Source organism: Catharus ustulatus, chromosome 1 (genome assembly GCF_009819885.2).
Source record: "Catharus ustulatus isolate bCatUst1 chromosome 1, bCatUst1.pri.v2, whole genome shotgun sequence".
In the NCBI taxonomy this organism is placed as follows: Eukaryota; Metazoa; Chordata; class Aves; order Passeriformes; family Turdidae; genus Catharus; species Catharus ustulatus.
Window position 1 is genome coordinate 16,504,423 of NC_046221.1, and position 16,611 is coordinate 16,521,033.

Consider the following 16,611-nt stretch of genomic DNA (forward strand, 5'->3'; position numbering starts at 1 on the left):
GTGTTTGAGGTGTGAGAGGAAGGGAGACTGTGGCTGCAGATGGAGCTGTGGGTGCTTGGCAGCCTTCAGGCTGCTTTGAGCAGCTCTCAGGATGCTTCTACCTGAAGAAGTAGTTGCCTAGGAAGTGCTATCCAGAGAGAATTTTAAAAATATTTGCTGAACCTGAAGTTGCAGGTGGGGTTGATGGTGTCTGCCAGCACTAGCCAAGACCTGCCTAGGAGCTGGGTGAGCCACCACTCCCAGTGGTGCTCAGAGGGGCTGGTTTTGCCAACGCTCTACTGGTCTGTTTGTCTGAAGTATCACGTTGGTGCCACCCAGCTAGGCTGCTTTTTGTGCATCCTGATAAATCTGTACTATCAAATACAGCATTTGCTGGTGATGCAAGGTCTGTTTGCCCATTGTTGGAGAAGGACAGTGGGCAGAAATTCAGGCACTGTCCACAGATGGGATTTTCTGTGTCTGCTTTGCAGGCCCTTTGCAGAACCCCATAAACTTCACAACTGTGATGTATAGGCATTTGTTCTATGGGAAAACTTTGGCTCATGGGCAAAAATAAAAGTTCTTGCAAAATGAAAGAAAAAGCCTTTGTTGTTACAAAAGTGGAAACAGAAGTACTACTAATAATAGCAGCAAGTTAATTAAAAAACATGAAACAGTTCACAGAGCTTAAGGAGTTTGTGTTGTAGCTACTTGGCTTGCATGTCTGCTCAGAGTCCTCCTCTTATCCTCTGTCCAAAACCTCGAGTTGAACTGTGTTGGAGGGATCAAAGGCTCTCACTTTCTTTCACCATAGTTATTTCCACTAAAGTATAAAAGTTCTTTATGTCTGGAGCCGTGGCTTTGTGTCTTGTTGATTTTTCTCTATAGAAGTGGAAATTTAGGGTCTTAATTCTTATATGGCAGGTAAGAATGCAAGGCTATCTGTACGAATTGTTGCAGATGCTGCTTACTGTTAGGAAAACATGTAAGTAGACCAGGGAAGACACATTAAAAAATTCTATAAGCATGAATTATTCTGAGATAAAGTTAATTTAATTGCTCCTTGAACAAAGAGTTCACAGTGATTTCCAGCTGCATCTGGGTAAGGAATTGTGTTCAATGAATGCAGGTATTTTCTAAATTTTTATTCACATATCTATAGCTCAGTTCCCCATTGCAAACCTTTTTGAGTGAAGATTTTTTTTTTCTTTTAGTGGGAATATGAGGAAAGACCACTCATTTGTAATGCTAATAAAGCTTCTGGGCTGGTTTTGATCTACAGAGATTCCAAATTAATCAAAATTCATATTTTTGAAGTATGTCAGTTGATTTAACCATAAATATCATATGGCTTTACCATAAATATGTATGTGTGTTTTAAGTCTGATAGGGCAAACTATTGCAGGAGAGAATTCCCTGGCAGAAATCTCCTGGCTTCCAGGAAAACAGGTATGAGCTAATGTAAAACAAATACGTGGTAACTATGACATTATCACCTTCTGCAACTGTCTTGTATATTTTTGAACCACAACCTGATGTTTTTAAACAGTATTCACCATATTTTGGGGAAAATGTTACAAGGGCTACTTTAGAGAACATTGTCTTTCATCCTGGAAGCTGATAGCCAGAAATTCAGATAAGTTCTAGAGGAGGCTGTTGGCGTTAACTGCCTTTAGATCACATCCACTGGTCAATGTATCGGTGTCTTTTTGGGAGATATATGTTCAGTACCTATGCATAGTATATTTTTCCTGTGATAATAATACACTGTGCATCAATAATTATTAATTTCATTATGAAATTCTATTAAAAAATTTATTACAAAATAATTTGATAGTACAAAGAGAAGGGATTATTTTTTATCACTTGTTATTTAAAAGATATGTATTATTACTGTCACTATTATTATTATTATTATTATTATTATTATTATTATTATTAGTGCAGTCTCTATTTAGGTACAGCTTCCAATGGCTAGTGTAGCTTTTTCAGGTGAGAACCACTTGCAATGATCTCAGAAAATTGGCTTCTTCACTCAGAGAAACAGCCTGAGCACATTACCTATAGTTCAAAAATTCTCTGTTTGAAAGCAAATCTGTTTGCCTTGAAATACTGTGGCTCAGGGTCCTCCACAGCTCAGCTATTGTGTCTTTGGGAGCTGCACTTCCCGAGATGAATGGCCAAGGGTCTGAATGAGCCTCGCTGTGTGTCCTGCAGTTAGAGGAGCCAAGCAGAGCAGAACTGCTCTCTACAGCACCATGGAGTGAGCCTTACAGAGGGTCTAAAATTCATGCAATCGTGCTACACCAAGAAGAGCAGGCAGTACATCAAGGTCAGGATGAGCTGGTAAGCCCTGTCCCTCAGCAGCAATCTTTGCTGCCACTCAGGTTCATTATTGCTGAAGTCAGGGCTCAGGCAGTGCTCTCTGCCACGTGGTGCTCATTTACTCAGCCTGCCTTAGCAGAGTCCTGGAGTGCAAGGAAATCTGAATCCAGTCCCTGTCTTGTTATCAGTTGACAATGCTTCCCTGCTGGTTTCTTGAAAATCACTGTCTCCAAAAGCAGCAGTGTGTGTTGAATAACAAACCCCTTCACATTCAAGCTCTTCAGGTTTGGGAACAGGGCCAACATTCTTGAAGAATGATTTAGTGGCCAATAAACATCTGCAAGGTCTGTAAGACTGTCAGAAACAGTAACACTGAAAGTAAAGATCATATCAGTAGCAATTCCCCTGTCCTGACAAGGCACTCAGTGCAAATATTTGTTCAGTCATCCCTGTTCTCATTCCTGTTATCACAGACGGTTTCATACATTTGCCAGAGAAGAAATTTTGTCTTCTTCCACAAAGCTGTTCACATCCAAGGCCTTTGCAGTGTTAAGTGCTGGCCTACTACTGTTTCAGGACCTCCCACATGTGCTCCTTCATAGTGCAGGAGCCTCATCTGTCTTAGCAAAGGCTCGGCCGTGAAGGGCGCTTACAACTGTCAATTAGTGAGCATCTGCGGTGTTAAGGTTTAGCTGCTCCTTTAGAATTCAAGCCCAGTGTGGCTGATTTATTACACTGCACCAATCTCCGTGATAGCCCAGAGAGGCTTTGAGCTCTTCCAAGAATAATTCTTCTGCAGGGTTACTGGAATTGCACTGCATTAGCACTCCAACCATTTTAAAGACAAGATGATGTTTGGAGTATACAAGGAGGTGTTTCTGCTTCTTCAAAAGCTCTTGGCAAATAGGCACATCTTCCTGAATAACTCTGGGCATGCTGTTCTGCTCCAAGAGCCTTCCACATTTGGTGCACTGCCTCTCACTATCCCAGTGAATACATAGCCCTTCTTGATATGCCTGCCAATTTGCTAAAATCTCTGAGGGCCTGTTTAGAAGGTGCCTGGGAATATTTCAGTTTGGGAAGATATCCTGTAATGGAAATAATAATAGTGCAACTTATGGTGAGCAGGAGCATGAAGACTGCAATAGATTCACAAGGGAAAGCAAAGGAAACAAAACTGAAGAGTTGACTCAAAAATAATGCTATCAAACACTAAAATCACTTTTGTGCAACTGGAGATAAGAATAATCCACAGGTAGCTCCTTTACCTGCAGGTCACTCAGCAGTTTCTTTCTGCTGATTATTCTGTATAAGGTCAGGGAGGGGTGTGACTACAGCTTTCTGTGTATTGTATGTTGGGTTCATTCCTTGGGAGGCTGAATAAAGAGGTTCCTATCACATTTCGAGCTGGATGAGGAAAGACATATGTGACCTGGCCTAGTTTGAGAGGTGCCTCAAAACCTATCTTATAATATTGGGTGCTCACTGTTGGTTCTGTACCACCAAAGCCATAGCATGAGCACAGCTGAGCCCCTCTGAGGACAGGATGATTTCATGATGTGCTCTTCAGTGCCACTTGATCCATTCTGTCTGAGCCATTTCAAAGTTTAATAGAAGTGTTTTCATAAGACATCTGTTGGATTTCATAAATGGATAAGTAAGGCACCAAGCAATAACAATTTAACATAATTTTAGATATGTAAGACCTTGCGGATGCTTCTGATTTCATGACTTTTTGTGCATGCAAAGCAGCACTTGTTAACCTCATTTGCACCTGTGAGTGCTCAGCCATGCTGAAGCTGAAAGCCCAGGCTCTCAAGTCAGAGTCTAGAGACCAGGGAATGTGCTGTAGCACCTGTGAAAAGGTCAGTTAGAATCACTTATTGAGCCCCTCACAAACCTGTAGCACAAGCAGAGAGACTGTCAGTCACTAACATGATGTGCTTCATGTGGTCAGTCCACCTGACTGTCTTCTCTCATGTCCTCTTCCTGAACCACCTTGGGCTGCTGTGTCATGGCACCGAGGTTATGCAGGGAAAGGTGTCACTGACTGCTTCAGGCTCAGCCCTGGCTCAAGTCCATCATGTGCCTTCAGGAAGTGGTGACCACAGAAAATACCATGTGTGATCATACTGCTCTATCTCATAGTATACTTAGTGTGAAGGCAGATTGCTTAGCCATTCCCATTTTTATACAAACATAATGTAAAAGCAGATACAGGTAAGTATATATTGAAAATATCTGTATCTCCTTGGAGATATAAACAATCTTTTAAATGTCACATGTAATCCCTGGATTTGCAGGATCTGTTGTGCAACAGTTGTCTGGGTTACCATGAGGCTTTTTTGCAGTTTACAATCATTTTTATGGCTGTTTGATGGCTGGAGCCCTGCTGATGCACTTTTCTTACAAGCTGCTTGAATTTGTATGCTTATGGTGTCACAGCACAGTAAGTTTGGGACACTACTCAGGTATCTGGGGTTTGGTGTTTGCACATGTGTCAGGGGTGGTTCATGTGGGTATTAGGAAAAGGTTCTTCACCCAGATGGTGGCTGGGCACTGGAACAGGCTCTCCAGGGAAGCAGTCACAGCACCAAGCCTGCTGAATTTCCAGAAGCGTTTGGACAATGCTCTCAGGCTCATGGTGTAATTCTTGGGGCTGTCCTGTGCGGGGATGGAAGTTGGACTTCAATTATATTTGTGGGTCCATCTCCACATATTCTATGATTCTTTAGTAAGTACTGGGCACATTTCAGTATCCCATGCAGTGCATGGAAGAAGCTGTGTTTAAAGAGACCACATTTGTCAGTTCTTTATCTTACAGGCAAGTGAAAGAAACTGAATTTCTTCTCTCAGATAGACTTACCCATTCTTTACTCCATGCTTCTGACTAAACACACCATGGAAATCAGTTCTGGCATTCACTGAGAAGTTCCTCCACTAGCCTGAAAATACAGCACCTTGTAATTTCAATTGTCTTTGTAGAGCATATGCCATGTCTGAGCCTGCTTGGCTCCCAGGACAGGAGAGGAGCTGGCTCCTGCAAGCGGGGCCGCAGGAATGGGTGGCACGCTTCTCTAAATTCTGCAAGAAGCTTCTGAAAATATCCTGTGTGCATGCATTCATATCATAACATTACACCACATATATAGGGTCTGCTCCCAAACCCACAGCCAACTAGCATAACAAAATCAGATTTTACTGCTGTCGTGTCAGCCTGGGGTTGAAATATGGCTTTGAAACCCTCCCTTTCACCTTGCTTTTTTAATGAAAAACAATCGTGCTGGAGTGTAATAGTGCTTACCCTGGCTGCATTTGACTTTAGCTTTTTATTTTTAAAGCCTTATTTTAGTCTTTAAGAGCTCCCAATTAAAATCTTTAGATCCAGAGTGAAAGACTGAATGTGCCTGCCTGCACAACAGCAACTTTCCTAGGTGGGAGAAGGATAATTTTGTAATAAAAATAAAGAAAGTTGACATAGTGGTAAGTTTTCTCCCTTTATATTTCTTACTCTTCCTTTTCTTGGTAAATCTTCATTTGCCATTTTGTCACTTTCTTTTTTTGTAACATTTCTCACAGCTTTTCTTTTATTTCTTTTTTGTCTTCCTCTTCTCCTTGTTACTCTTTTCTACCCCTTTTCTACCTGCTGTCTAATGTGGCTCTCAATGTTAACCCCTAATTGTTTGCAACAGGAGGGCAAACCACTTCATTTGATGAGTAAATCCCTTCCCAAATAACACACACCACACACACACACACACAAAAGAAGCCTAGATCAGATGTTCCTTTATGCATTATGAAATGCATGTGGGAGACTATCACCAAGGAACCTGACAACATTGCACGACTCAGTGAGAAACATGCCAACTCAACGAGAAAAAAGTTATTTCAGTCAGCTTTGCAGCAAACTTGTAAAGAAAATAAAACCATATAGCCATCAGTTTGTTAACAGTTCAACACTCACAGCTCCCATTATAGGCTCTGCTAAGGTGTGGCTAAGAAAACAGGACTCACACAGTGCCCTGAATCTCACCAAGGAGAACACACTGTCACTGGTCAGGGGAAATTTAGAGTCAGCTGTTATAGCCTGAACGATGACGTGATTTACACCAGGTTTTTATCTATTTTGCTAACTCATAAGTCCTTACATTCATGTGCATAATTCAAGATTTTAAGACCATTTGCACCATGCCTACTATTATGTGGGGCTTTCAGTGCACTTATTAATACAAGTATTATTATAGACTTGCAAACTCATTTCTCTTTCATGATTTATAAAGTACACCTATCTCCTCTCTGTGGGCATGTACACTCATTTTATAAAAATCACATGTATTAAAATGTACATTAGATGCCTACTCCCACTGCAGCAGGCTCCAAGCTGCACAACATTAAAAAGTCTTTGGATGCTCAGGTATTCAGGAAAAAACTTGAGTGTTGAGAGTCCTTCACAGTTAAAGCTTATGTGTGAAGTTTGATGCAAGAAACAAATTGCAATGAAATATTTTCACAGAAAAGGTTTGGTCTAGGGCATGATGGAAAAGGGATGTTTCTAACATTGGCAAGACCCACCATATGTATCTTAGTAGAAGATGTCAGACCAGGGTTAGAGCTGTTCCTGAGAAAAAAACCCACTGGGTGAATAGGGAAAAATATTCTCTCTAGCAGTCACTGTGAACATAAATTGTCATTATACAGTTTGTTCATCTGAAAGGACATAACAGCTGATGACAGGTCAGTTGTTATACTTGGTGTCCCTGTGAAGCCAAAGGAGTGAGGTAACAGGGTTGTGGGGGTGACTTCATTACAAGCTGCTCTGTAACCTCCTCCTGGAAGAAAGAGAGCAGCAGTAAAACAAAGCTTTGCTGAAAAGGAGCTTTCTCTAGAGCCTGGGCCCAGAGCTCATTCCTGCAAGTTTCTGACAGCTTTCCTCCTCCCACCCAACTGAAGGACATGGTAATAAATCTTTGTCAGCAGAAATCCAGTACACCCCTGAGATTGGAATAGCTGTGATTGGCATCATGCACTCTCCCAGGTCACACTGCCATGCTGTGTCTGCAGCCACAGGTCACCTGAAACTCCAACAGGGACCTTCATACCTGCACCAAAAGGTTCTGCTGCCCGAGCACTGCCAGCCCCAAACAGATGGTTTCACACAGTCCTTTCCAGCTCAGGATCTGCTTTGGGCAGGAGTGGACTCACAAGGGACAACACTGAAGGGATCCCAGGTGGAGGTGGCCTGGGGTCTGCAGGAGATCAGCCACCGGGGCGTGTCGGGGGATATTTCTGTAAGAGACTCTGCGGTTTGGAGTCTCTTCCAGCATGAGCTTTCCTGTCTGCACTTCTCCATAATTCATCCTTAATAGGTCTGCTGTCCCTGAGGAAACTGGGAGGATGGTGCAAAAGGAAAAGGTTTTAGGAGTTTCAGTGCTGGGTGGGATGAGTCCTGTCTGGGTGTGGAAAGCCTGTGGTAGTGTGGGTGCTGGCTGAGCAGTTATCCATGTTTACAAACTCATTTGTCTGTTTACATTAGGCTCAAAATGGGAGACTGCAAATATAAATATGGGATGGCCAGCTCCTTCTTCCTCCAATTCAAGCTAGAGAAGCTGAGGTTTTCTTGTTTTTCAAAAGATGCTACAGTGTTTGCACCAAGATTAAATGACATTTTTAATAAGAGCAAAAGTCCTGGCCTGCTGCATTGGGCTACAATTTCCCCTCCCTTGCATTGCTGAACAGCCTGGGCTAAGCCACGTTCCCTCCCCAGATGTAGGTGAATATTAGTGGTGTTGTATGATTCATGGTTTACTTTGGGATCCTTCAGGGGTAAAGGAGCTATGTCAATGCAGAAGAGCATAGGAGTGTTAACACAAATTAACTTAACTTTGTTCTTGGAGAAACAGAGATCTGAAAGTCTTACACAGCCTGAAAATGTGATTTGGAAAATACTGGAGTCAAGGTGTGTGTGTGTGTTTGTGACCTACAGAAATGCTTCATCTCCACACTAATTTACTCACACATGTAATGTTCATTTTTCTTCCAGCTGCCCCAATTTATTTCCTGTTTCTCCTCCTTTTTCCTCTTCTTGCTTGTTTTGAAAATGCTGGTCAACACATGTTAAGCCAGAGTCTCCAAAACCAACAAAAGAAAGTTCAGGAGAGGCAGTGAGAGAAACAACTGAATAATGTTGCCAATTTTAAAATGAAGATAAGTTATACAGGACCTTTTATTGAACCAGCAAATGTTTTATAGTGTTCACCATTTGAGGCCAGCAGTTCTTTTTTTCCCCCCTCTATTTTAAGCTAGAATAGAAGACATGTAATTCATCAGGAATCTGTACATGTTTAAGTAGCTTCAAAAAATATGACGGTCATGTGAGACTGACCTACTGTGTCTTGACTCCTATGTCCATTTTTTCCCCACTACATAATGTTCTGTACCCTTCCCTCTCTGTCTCATTCACTCATTCACACATTCTTTCCCCTGTTGGTTTCAAGCCATCTTTGCTTTGTCAGTGTTACCTGATAACACAAAGCAGGGTTTAAGCCAGTTGTGGCTCAGCTTGAGCTGGACACGACAGGGAGTGGGGGAGCAGAGTGGAGGCTGCTGCAAGAGGGGTCAGCCTTGCCTTTGCTGTTCCCAGCACAGCCTTGGGTGCAGTTCATCACCACACACACATGATACTCTTAGGTTAGAATTCTCAAATCCAAATTGTAAAATGTCACTGTAATTAACATTATTTAGCACACCCCTGCAGTCGTCCAAGTATATAAAAATTATTAGTCTGGATGCAGCTAGCAGTAAGCGTCTGAGTAGTTCTGAAGTATTTGAATGTGCTGCAAGCTCTGTGTCACCAGAGCCTTTGTGCAGAGTGAATTGGAGGTCTGTGATGCTATTGTGCAGTTTATGGTGGCTTGCCTGCAAGAACGTTGGGCTTCATTTTCTTTGGCTGGTCTTTTCTAATAGCAGAAGAACAAAGGAAAACATTTTAAACGTGAGAGAATTCCTTGAAAATTCTGTTCTTAAATGCTTTTTAAATAGTCAAAATTTGCCTAGGTAGTATTTTGACTTTGGACTTCTGAGACTCTTTTCCATCTCTGCTAAAATGGGACAGCAGGCTACCTTGCAAGAGAGTTGTCAGGATCAGCCAGTTAATATTTATGAAGAAATTTCATGGTGAAAAAAAAGATGCCATGTATATTATTAATAATTATGTGAGTCCTGAAAAATACCATGCTGTATCACAAAGCTGGTATTGTCTGGTGTCTACACTCTTGGCACTATGCCCTACAGTAAACTGTATACTGAAAACTCATACTAATGGAAAGGTATACAGAATTCCATTGGTAGGTGATTTATAGTGACTTCCTATTATAAACAAGAGGGAACAAATATCCCGCCTTGCTGGTTTCTTTGGGTGGATGTTGGGAGCAGAATGAGACATTCTTGGCCAGGCAAAAGCTGATTCTCTGGATGCTTACAACTGGGAGCAGAATGAAGCACCAGAGAGTGAGGTTAAAAATGACAACCCCTAAATTTAAATGATTGAGTTTCCATTTTCACAGTGTTTAAAACTTTCTGGCTACAAAGCAAATGACCACTGTTTTAAGTGATTTCCAAACCTGTAGCAAAAAGGTATTTCTGATGTTTAATGTTAAATAGATTTATAGGATCTCAATATGTGTTGAAAGCCTACCACCATCTTTTGACAAGAAGCATGATCCTTTCTGAGACACTACAAAACATCTTCAGCAGCAGCTTCTTCTGGTTTCAATTACTAAATATGTTATTGAACACTGCTGTTGTTTGTTTAGAAAAATTATTTGTGCTGGCCAGCTGAATGCTGTTAAAATGTATTCATGTCTGCATGGAGTAGGGTAAATGTCATTTTTAACCTATCAAATGAATCTTGGGAATGGTGTGGAATAAAGTAATTCATCAGTGCTGGCTCTCCCAGAAGTCAGTAGACACACAGATCTAAGTTTGCCAAGTCTGTAAGGGTTAAAATTTGTGTGACAGCTTGCCTTGATCTGACTAGTGTGACAGCCACACTCTTTCGGCAGAGACCAGAGGTGCTGCCACTGAAGGTGTGTGAGATTAAAGGAAACCACAGTGCTTGGAGAGAACAGCTTTGGTACAACCTTGGTTGGTGAAGTGCTGCTTCTCATGTAGTAGAGAGGGTCATGAGTGGAGTCCTATCAGCACCTGCTCTGGGGTGAGTCCTCAGCTGAGGCTACTCGGTGGGATTCAGGATGCTCCATCATTTTTCCATTCCTTTCATCACCATTTCCGGAGAGGTTACCCAGCCCCACTGCCATTTCCTTATTACCTCAGAGACGAAAACTAGAAACATGTTATGTGATGGTCAAGAAAATGAACACTTTCTGTTTTGAGAATGCAGTTCTTTGATTATTTTCATGGAGCAATCTCACCAAAATGTTGGTTTTACAGTTGAAATATACTTTGCAATTCTCGTGCAGATACCTCAAATATCAAAAGCTTCAATTATCAAAAGTTTTAATTAGTAGTTAGAGGCAGAGCAGATAGATTACAAAAGACGAAGAAAAGCAAAATATTGGGTAAGACTCGCAATTTTGTGGATTTTGTATACATTTGATAACATTTTGTCAACTATGTTCTTTCTCTGGTGAAGAGCCAGACATGACCAGCCTGCATTTCTTCCAGGCTGAGCTAAGCCATTAAGGCTGTAGTTATACTAGCAGTGTGCTAATGTCTCTATACAAAAATAGATATGAATCACTGATATACTGAATAGCCAAAGGAGAGATATGGTCCTCCTCCCATCCAGCTCTCAGCATATCCACATGGATGATAATGCTGTCCAAAGGACAGAAGTGAGAGGAAGGGGCCACAGAACAGGATATAGGGGTTTGGCTTTGCAGCAGCACTCTGGAACATTGGGCTGCGGTGTTAAATAGAACAGCTGAGTTAATTTCTTGGAGGACATCTCTGTTTTTTATGAATGGAGTCTGGACAAGTAAAGATACAAAGATACATGACTTAAATGACAGTTTCATGGCATGTGACGTGAACCCCACTTTTGCTTTGAGTCACATCAAGTTGGTTTGACAGGCAAGATGTCAAAGAGAGCATAAGGAAAGGTCTTTGTCTCTCTTGTTGTGGTTATTCCCAAATAAAAATATGAAAAAAAAGATGGTAATACTTATTTCCTTTGCTAAGGGCTGTTCAGACACCAGGGAGCTGCTTGGATGCTGTGGTAGTGCAAACTGGTATATGCTGTCAGAGGTTTGATATAGCAGAAAAGGATTTTTGGCAAGAAAAAGAGGGCCTGTTCTTTGAAATTATGGATTTTTGACCCTATTGTACTAACATGCTCTAAGAGCAGTTATTAGCCAGAGCTTTACAAATTATCAGTGATGATATTATTTTAACCCAGTTTTGACTTTCTTCGACATAAATTGAAAAAAACATAAAATCTGAACAGAATAAAAAAATACATGTAATTCAGGAAAAATCTTCACCAAAGTAAGAGAACAGGCAGCTCTTTCCTCCTGGATTTTATTTTTCAGTTTTGCTATTGCTTTTATATACCATGGGCAAGAAGCTTTCTTTTAGAACTGGCTAAACACCAGTAAAAAATATTTGCAAATACTCCTTCAAATAAACGCTGGAATTGGAATGTGTGTCACCATTCACACCTACTTCCCTCAGAGGTTTGTACAAGCAATTTTTTTGTTCATAGGAAATATTTTCCAACAGCAAAAGAAAGTGACAGATGCTTAAGAGAGCTGTATTTATATCCAGGTTTGCTCTGGCAATGATGTTCTCTATTACTTGCCATTTCCATTTCTATACCTACTGACCTATTCAGTCCTAAACCTCGTCTTGAAAATTGTCTCTAATTAAAAAATAAACAGTGAAGCAGGGCTGAAGAATTCTTCATAACCAAGTACAGCATGAAGAACTCACATGTCACCCAGTACCTCTTTCTGGATCAGATATTTCTTTTTTCCCTGGTTCCTTGTCCTTTGCATAAGCTGGTCTCCCCCCTCTTGAATCCCATTCAAGTATTGTTCTAGGAGATTTTAAGAGCTACTGATTTACACTGTGCACTTTCAGAACAAAACTTAAATCTTGGTCACCTGTGAACATTTATTTATAAAGCAGTTTTGCAAAAGGGTGGAGGTCTGATAGATGAAATAGCTGATATCTCAAACTGCAGCTGGTCTCCCTGTGGCTCTGGTGGGCCTGTGGTCTCCAGCAGCCACCTCCAAGTACTGGGCAGTGCAGCTGAGCTGAATTATTTGCTCTAGAAGACAATGGGCTGCTGGCTGTGGTTGTTCCTAAGGGGAGGGCTACCAAGGGTTTTTCCACTAGAACCTCTGTTTAAAGACAAGATTAACTTTTAATTAATAATCTGATGGAAATCTAGAAGTAAGGTTGATTTGTATTTGGGAATCTGGCCTCACAAAAACATACATTATTTAATGAGATTTATGTTGTGTTTAGAGGTTTTTGGGTCTTGTAGCCATTAGTGCTCATGGCATTGCTATTTCTTTGGTTTGACTTGTTTTCCATAGGTACTGCAGTTGGGCATTGACTTCTTGCTCCTCTATAATGTCTTTCTGTGTCAGGATAGCAAACCCACTGAATAAAGCTTTTACATTTCTGCCTGGTAAATATTTCTGGCTTCTCTGGGATGTGAGGACTTAGTGAATGAACAAATATGACTCTTGATGAGGAAGTGTAGTTTATGCCTGTGATGCAATTTCTTCTCTGAGGGCTGCTAACCAGGTGTGCTTGTTCCTTGTGTCCCCTTCAGCTGCCTCTGTGACTGAGGCACTGCCTGGGCAAGGGGCACATTAAAACCCACACACATCTTGTGTGCATGGCTGGGAGTCCTATTTTTAGTGCATACTAGAAGGCATTCACTGAAAGGCAATGAAGTGGATTTTTATTTTTAGGTTTTGCAATTCCTTATGTCCTTGGTATTCAAAACATAAATATGTTTTGAAGAGCTTCTCTATTACCCTGCAACATAGGTGAACCTTTAAGAACAGCTACACCTTCAGTGTAGCGTTGTCCAGGAAGATTGCATGAAGCTGGTCCTTTATGTATGTCTAAGCAAAGATTTTATTTTAGATCTGGTATCAATTTTGGAATAAATCTTGGGTTATTTTCAAATATACCTATTCCCTGAACATGCTTGTTTTTAAAATTATTAAAATAAAATAGACTCTTTTTTTCCTGTTTTCAGAAAATCTGGAGAATGGACCAAATAAGTGTGAAAGGTGAGTAAGGGACTTCACACTTTTCCAAAACTATTGTTATTAAAGTTTTCCTGATAGCATGTGGGTATGTAAGATGTGTGTGTAAATATTTGTTATTGCTTGAATCTAGTGCAGCTAACAGAAAGGGACCCAGCAAAGATGAGACGTACTGGAAGGAGATCAACGCAGCTATGGCCCTAACGAACCTTGCCCAGGGGAAGGATAAACTGCAGGGAACTACCAGCTGCATCATTCAGAAATCATCACATATATCAGAAGTAAAGACTGTTAAAGTGCCATTAGTTCAGCAGTTTTAAGGGATGGGTCCTCTTTCTTTTTCACATCAAACAGACATTTTCCTCACAGGATTGGTTTTCAGCAAAATCAGATTCACAGACAGGAGGAAAATGTGGAAAATAAGTTCCCTTTTACAGAATGGTCAGTTAAAAAAAATTAAGGTCCCTTCTGACTCAGATGTTTTCATTGTATTAAATGAAATGTTCAACTGCTTCTATAAAAGGCATGTAAATTATAAAACCCCTGTTTTTATCAAAACATTAACTTATTTTATGTTAATCAAAGTGCGCATAAGATGTTTGCATTGCTATTACAGTAAGTGCCTTGCTTTGAAAAAATAAGCTATAACGTGGGCATAGTACAACAGTGTTATGCCTCAAAATGACAATGCCATAATGCTTAAACTTTGTATATTATTCCAAGTGGGCTTAAGCAGCCGAGGGCTAAACACATTACTGCTGAAGGCCCTGGAGGGTTGTGCTTATTTGACTTGTACAAATTGACGAGTCTTAATGAAATTGTTACATCATTCTCACTCTCTTTTTTTAAAATCAACAGTGTTATAAAATTGTACAGTATGTTTTGTCAAAGTGACAATAAGGTTGTTATGCATGTTTCTTACCTGTATATGCAGTATATTAAAATACCAAAATCATTCCTTTGAGAAGTGCAATACTCTAGAACACACAAATTTAGGAAATAAGTTAATTGTTCAGATTATTTTGAACTTATACATATGCTCTCAGCTGTGTTTCTCATTAAAGGTTTCTAGTTGAGAAGGTTTTAGTCAGACTAGTTGTAAATTCAAGTTGAATTTCTATCATTTTAAAGCTTTACTAGTGACTTACTGAAGTTTTGATAGAAGTAAAATTGGTTTCTTCTTGTACCAAACTAAAATTATAGTGCTATTCAGAAATGTTTCCATGGTGGAACTTATTACTTTAATGTGGTTTAAACATTTTTATTTTGTATGTACTGCATAAATGAGGACAGTAGATTGACATTTCGCATTTCAGTAAGAAAAGCCTATATCATAAACTATCAAAGCCCAAACGAGAATCACAAAAGGAACTGAAACATTTAAAAATCTCAGCATTTAAGGCAGGAGGGTTTTAAGAAGATACTAAACCATGTATTAAATGTCATGTCTCTAAAATTGACTATGCTATTGAGTGTAATAACTATCATAAAACCAGGTTTATTTTTAAATTTTATCTGGAGGTGTACAAGTTATTCTTAAGTCATATAACAATAGTCTAATGAGGTTTACAGTGCTTGAATAAACAGTGGCAAAGCCAAAACAAATTTATACAGAATCCATTACAGAAAACTGGAAAAGAGCTGATTGTTGCTAGGATTTGGATTTTTTCCTGTGGGTATCCTGTCAGGTTTTTTCCTACTTATCCCTTTCCTTGCTTCTCTTTATGGTGAGCCATCAATGAACAAGACAAGACTTTAGTTCTGCTCCTGCTGAGTTTAATGGCAGAACTCCCACATCAATGGAAGCAGGACTATGCTAATGATGTAACTAACTTGCAAATAGAGGCTGTTTCAGTTGCACTAAAATAGTCAAGACATATTGCAAATATCAGCCTTGGTGTGACTTCTTAGGAAACTTCTTGATGTAACATAACGTTGTTGGTTTTATTTAGTGTACAATGAAAATTATTTGATATGAAAATATTTTGTACATATATATTTTTACTTTGTTTTCTAAATTGCTGATTTGCATTGACTTAAAGTGCCAAGCAAGAAATGTATGTTGTGACTGTATGAACAGTTGAAGTATGTTTTACTGACTTGCATCATTATGTGTCTAAGATTCCATGACATTAATTTTTAATACTTTACTGGATTTTGGCATAATAATGTGAGTTTATAACTAATAGCAGAGAGTTAATACTTCACTTTTGTTCATACTATTATAAGTTATTCTGGTATTAAATATTTTGTGACAATAAATTCATGGTTTTGACAAACTCTTCTGTTAGGAATATTCAGTGTTTTTGTCTGTATAAACAACAAAATTGTTCATGTAAAAAGGGTACTTTTGGGGACTCCTCTGAAGTAAAACTGGAGAAGGCAAGCCATTGTATAAACAACTTGTTAATGGTTCTCTTTTCCAATGATCAAAGCACAAGAATAATCTGTAAAACACATCAAGTGGGTTTTAAATTTAAGAAATACTTGGCCTAATTTCTTGTTACTGTTTCCTTTAATTTATTTTTTTTTCTACTGCTGCTTCAGAGTTTTCTGAAAACACAAATTCTGATTAATTATGTGTGTGTCTTTTTTAAATAACAAAAGTCATGATCAGTGCTGAGCCAACAGCTAATGAAAACTCAGTAATTATTTATGATATCAGAAAAACAAACATTATTACTATTGCTCTTCTTTGTTTCGACATATGTAACCATTTTAGTAAAATAAATAACTGCAAACAACATCTCGCTGGTTTGAATTAAATATTCATTTATCTGTCCTTAGGCATTTGCTTTTCTGGTTTCCTGTAATAGTCAGGGTTTCCCTGTACTGGGACATAAGCATGTGATAGGCAAGGATGAAACAGAAAAGTCACTCTGATCAATTTATCTTGTGGTACGTAGCTGTGGGAAGTAGTTTAGCTCATCCCTGATGAAAATGACTGCAGTGTGGTCTGAGTAATGACTGCCAATGGCAACATGGCACGATGCTGATAAATCCTCCACGATGGAGGAGAGCAGGGGGAAGCCATAGCCACTCACTGACCTGAGTCACTGGA

The 16,611-nt window shown here is 39.7% G+C and overlaps 1 protein-coding gene across 3 annotated transcripts in view; it reads left to right on the plus strand.

Annotated features, from left to right (window-relative positions):
* Positions 1 to 16,296, plus strand: part of MKX (mohawk homeobox) — a 48,583-nt gene extending 32,287 nt beyond the window's left edge. For 2 of the 3 annotated variants that reach the window (XM_033075048.2, XM_033075056.2), the window contains 2 exons: positions 13,541 to 13,574; positions 13,684 to 16,296. In XM_033075048.2, coding sequence (XP_032930939.1) covers positions 13,541 to 13,574; positions 13,684 to 13,870 — 221 coding nt within the window. In that variant the 3' untranslated portion in view covers positions 13,871 to 16,296. The remainder of the gene's footprint in view (positions 1 to 13,540; positions 13,575 to 13,683) is intronic. The other variant, XM_033075063.2, reaches the window with a different exon arrangement.
* Positions 16,297 to 16,611: the final 315 nt, after the last annotated feature.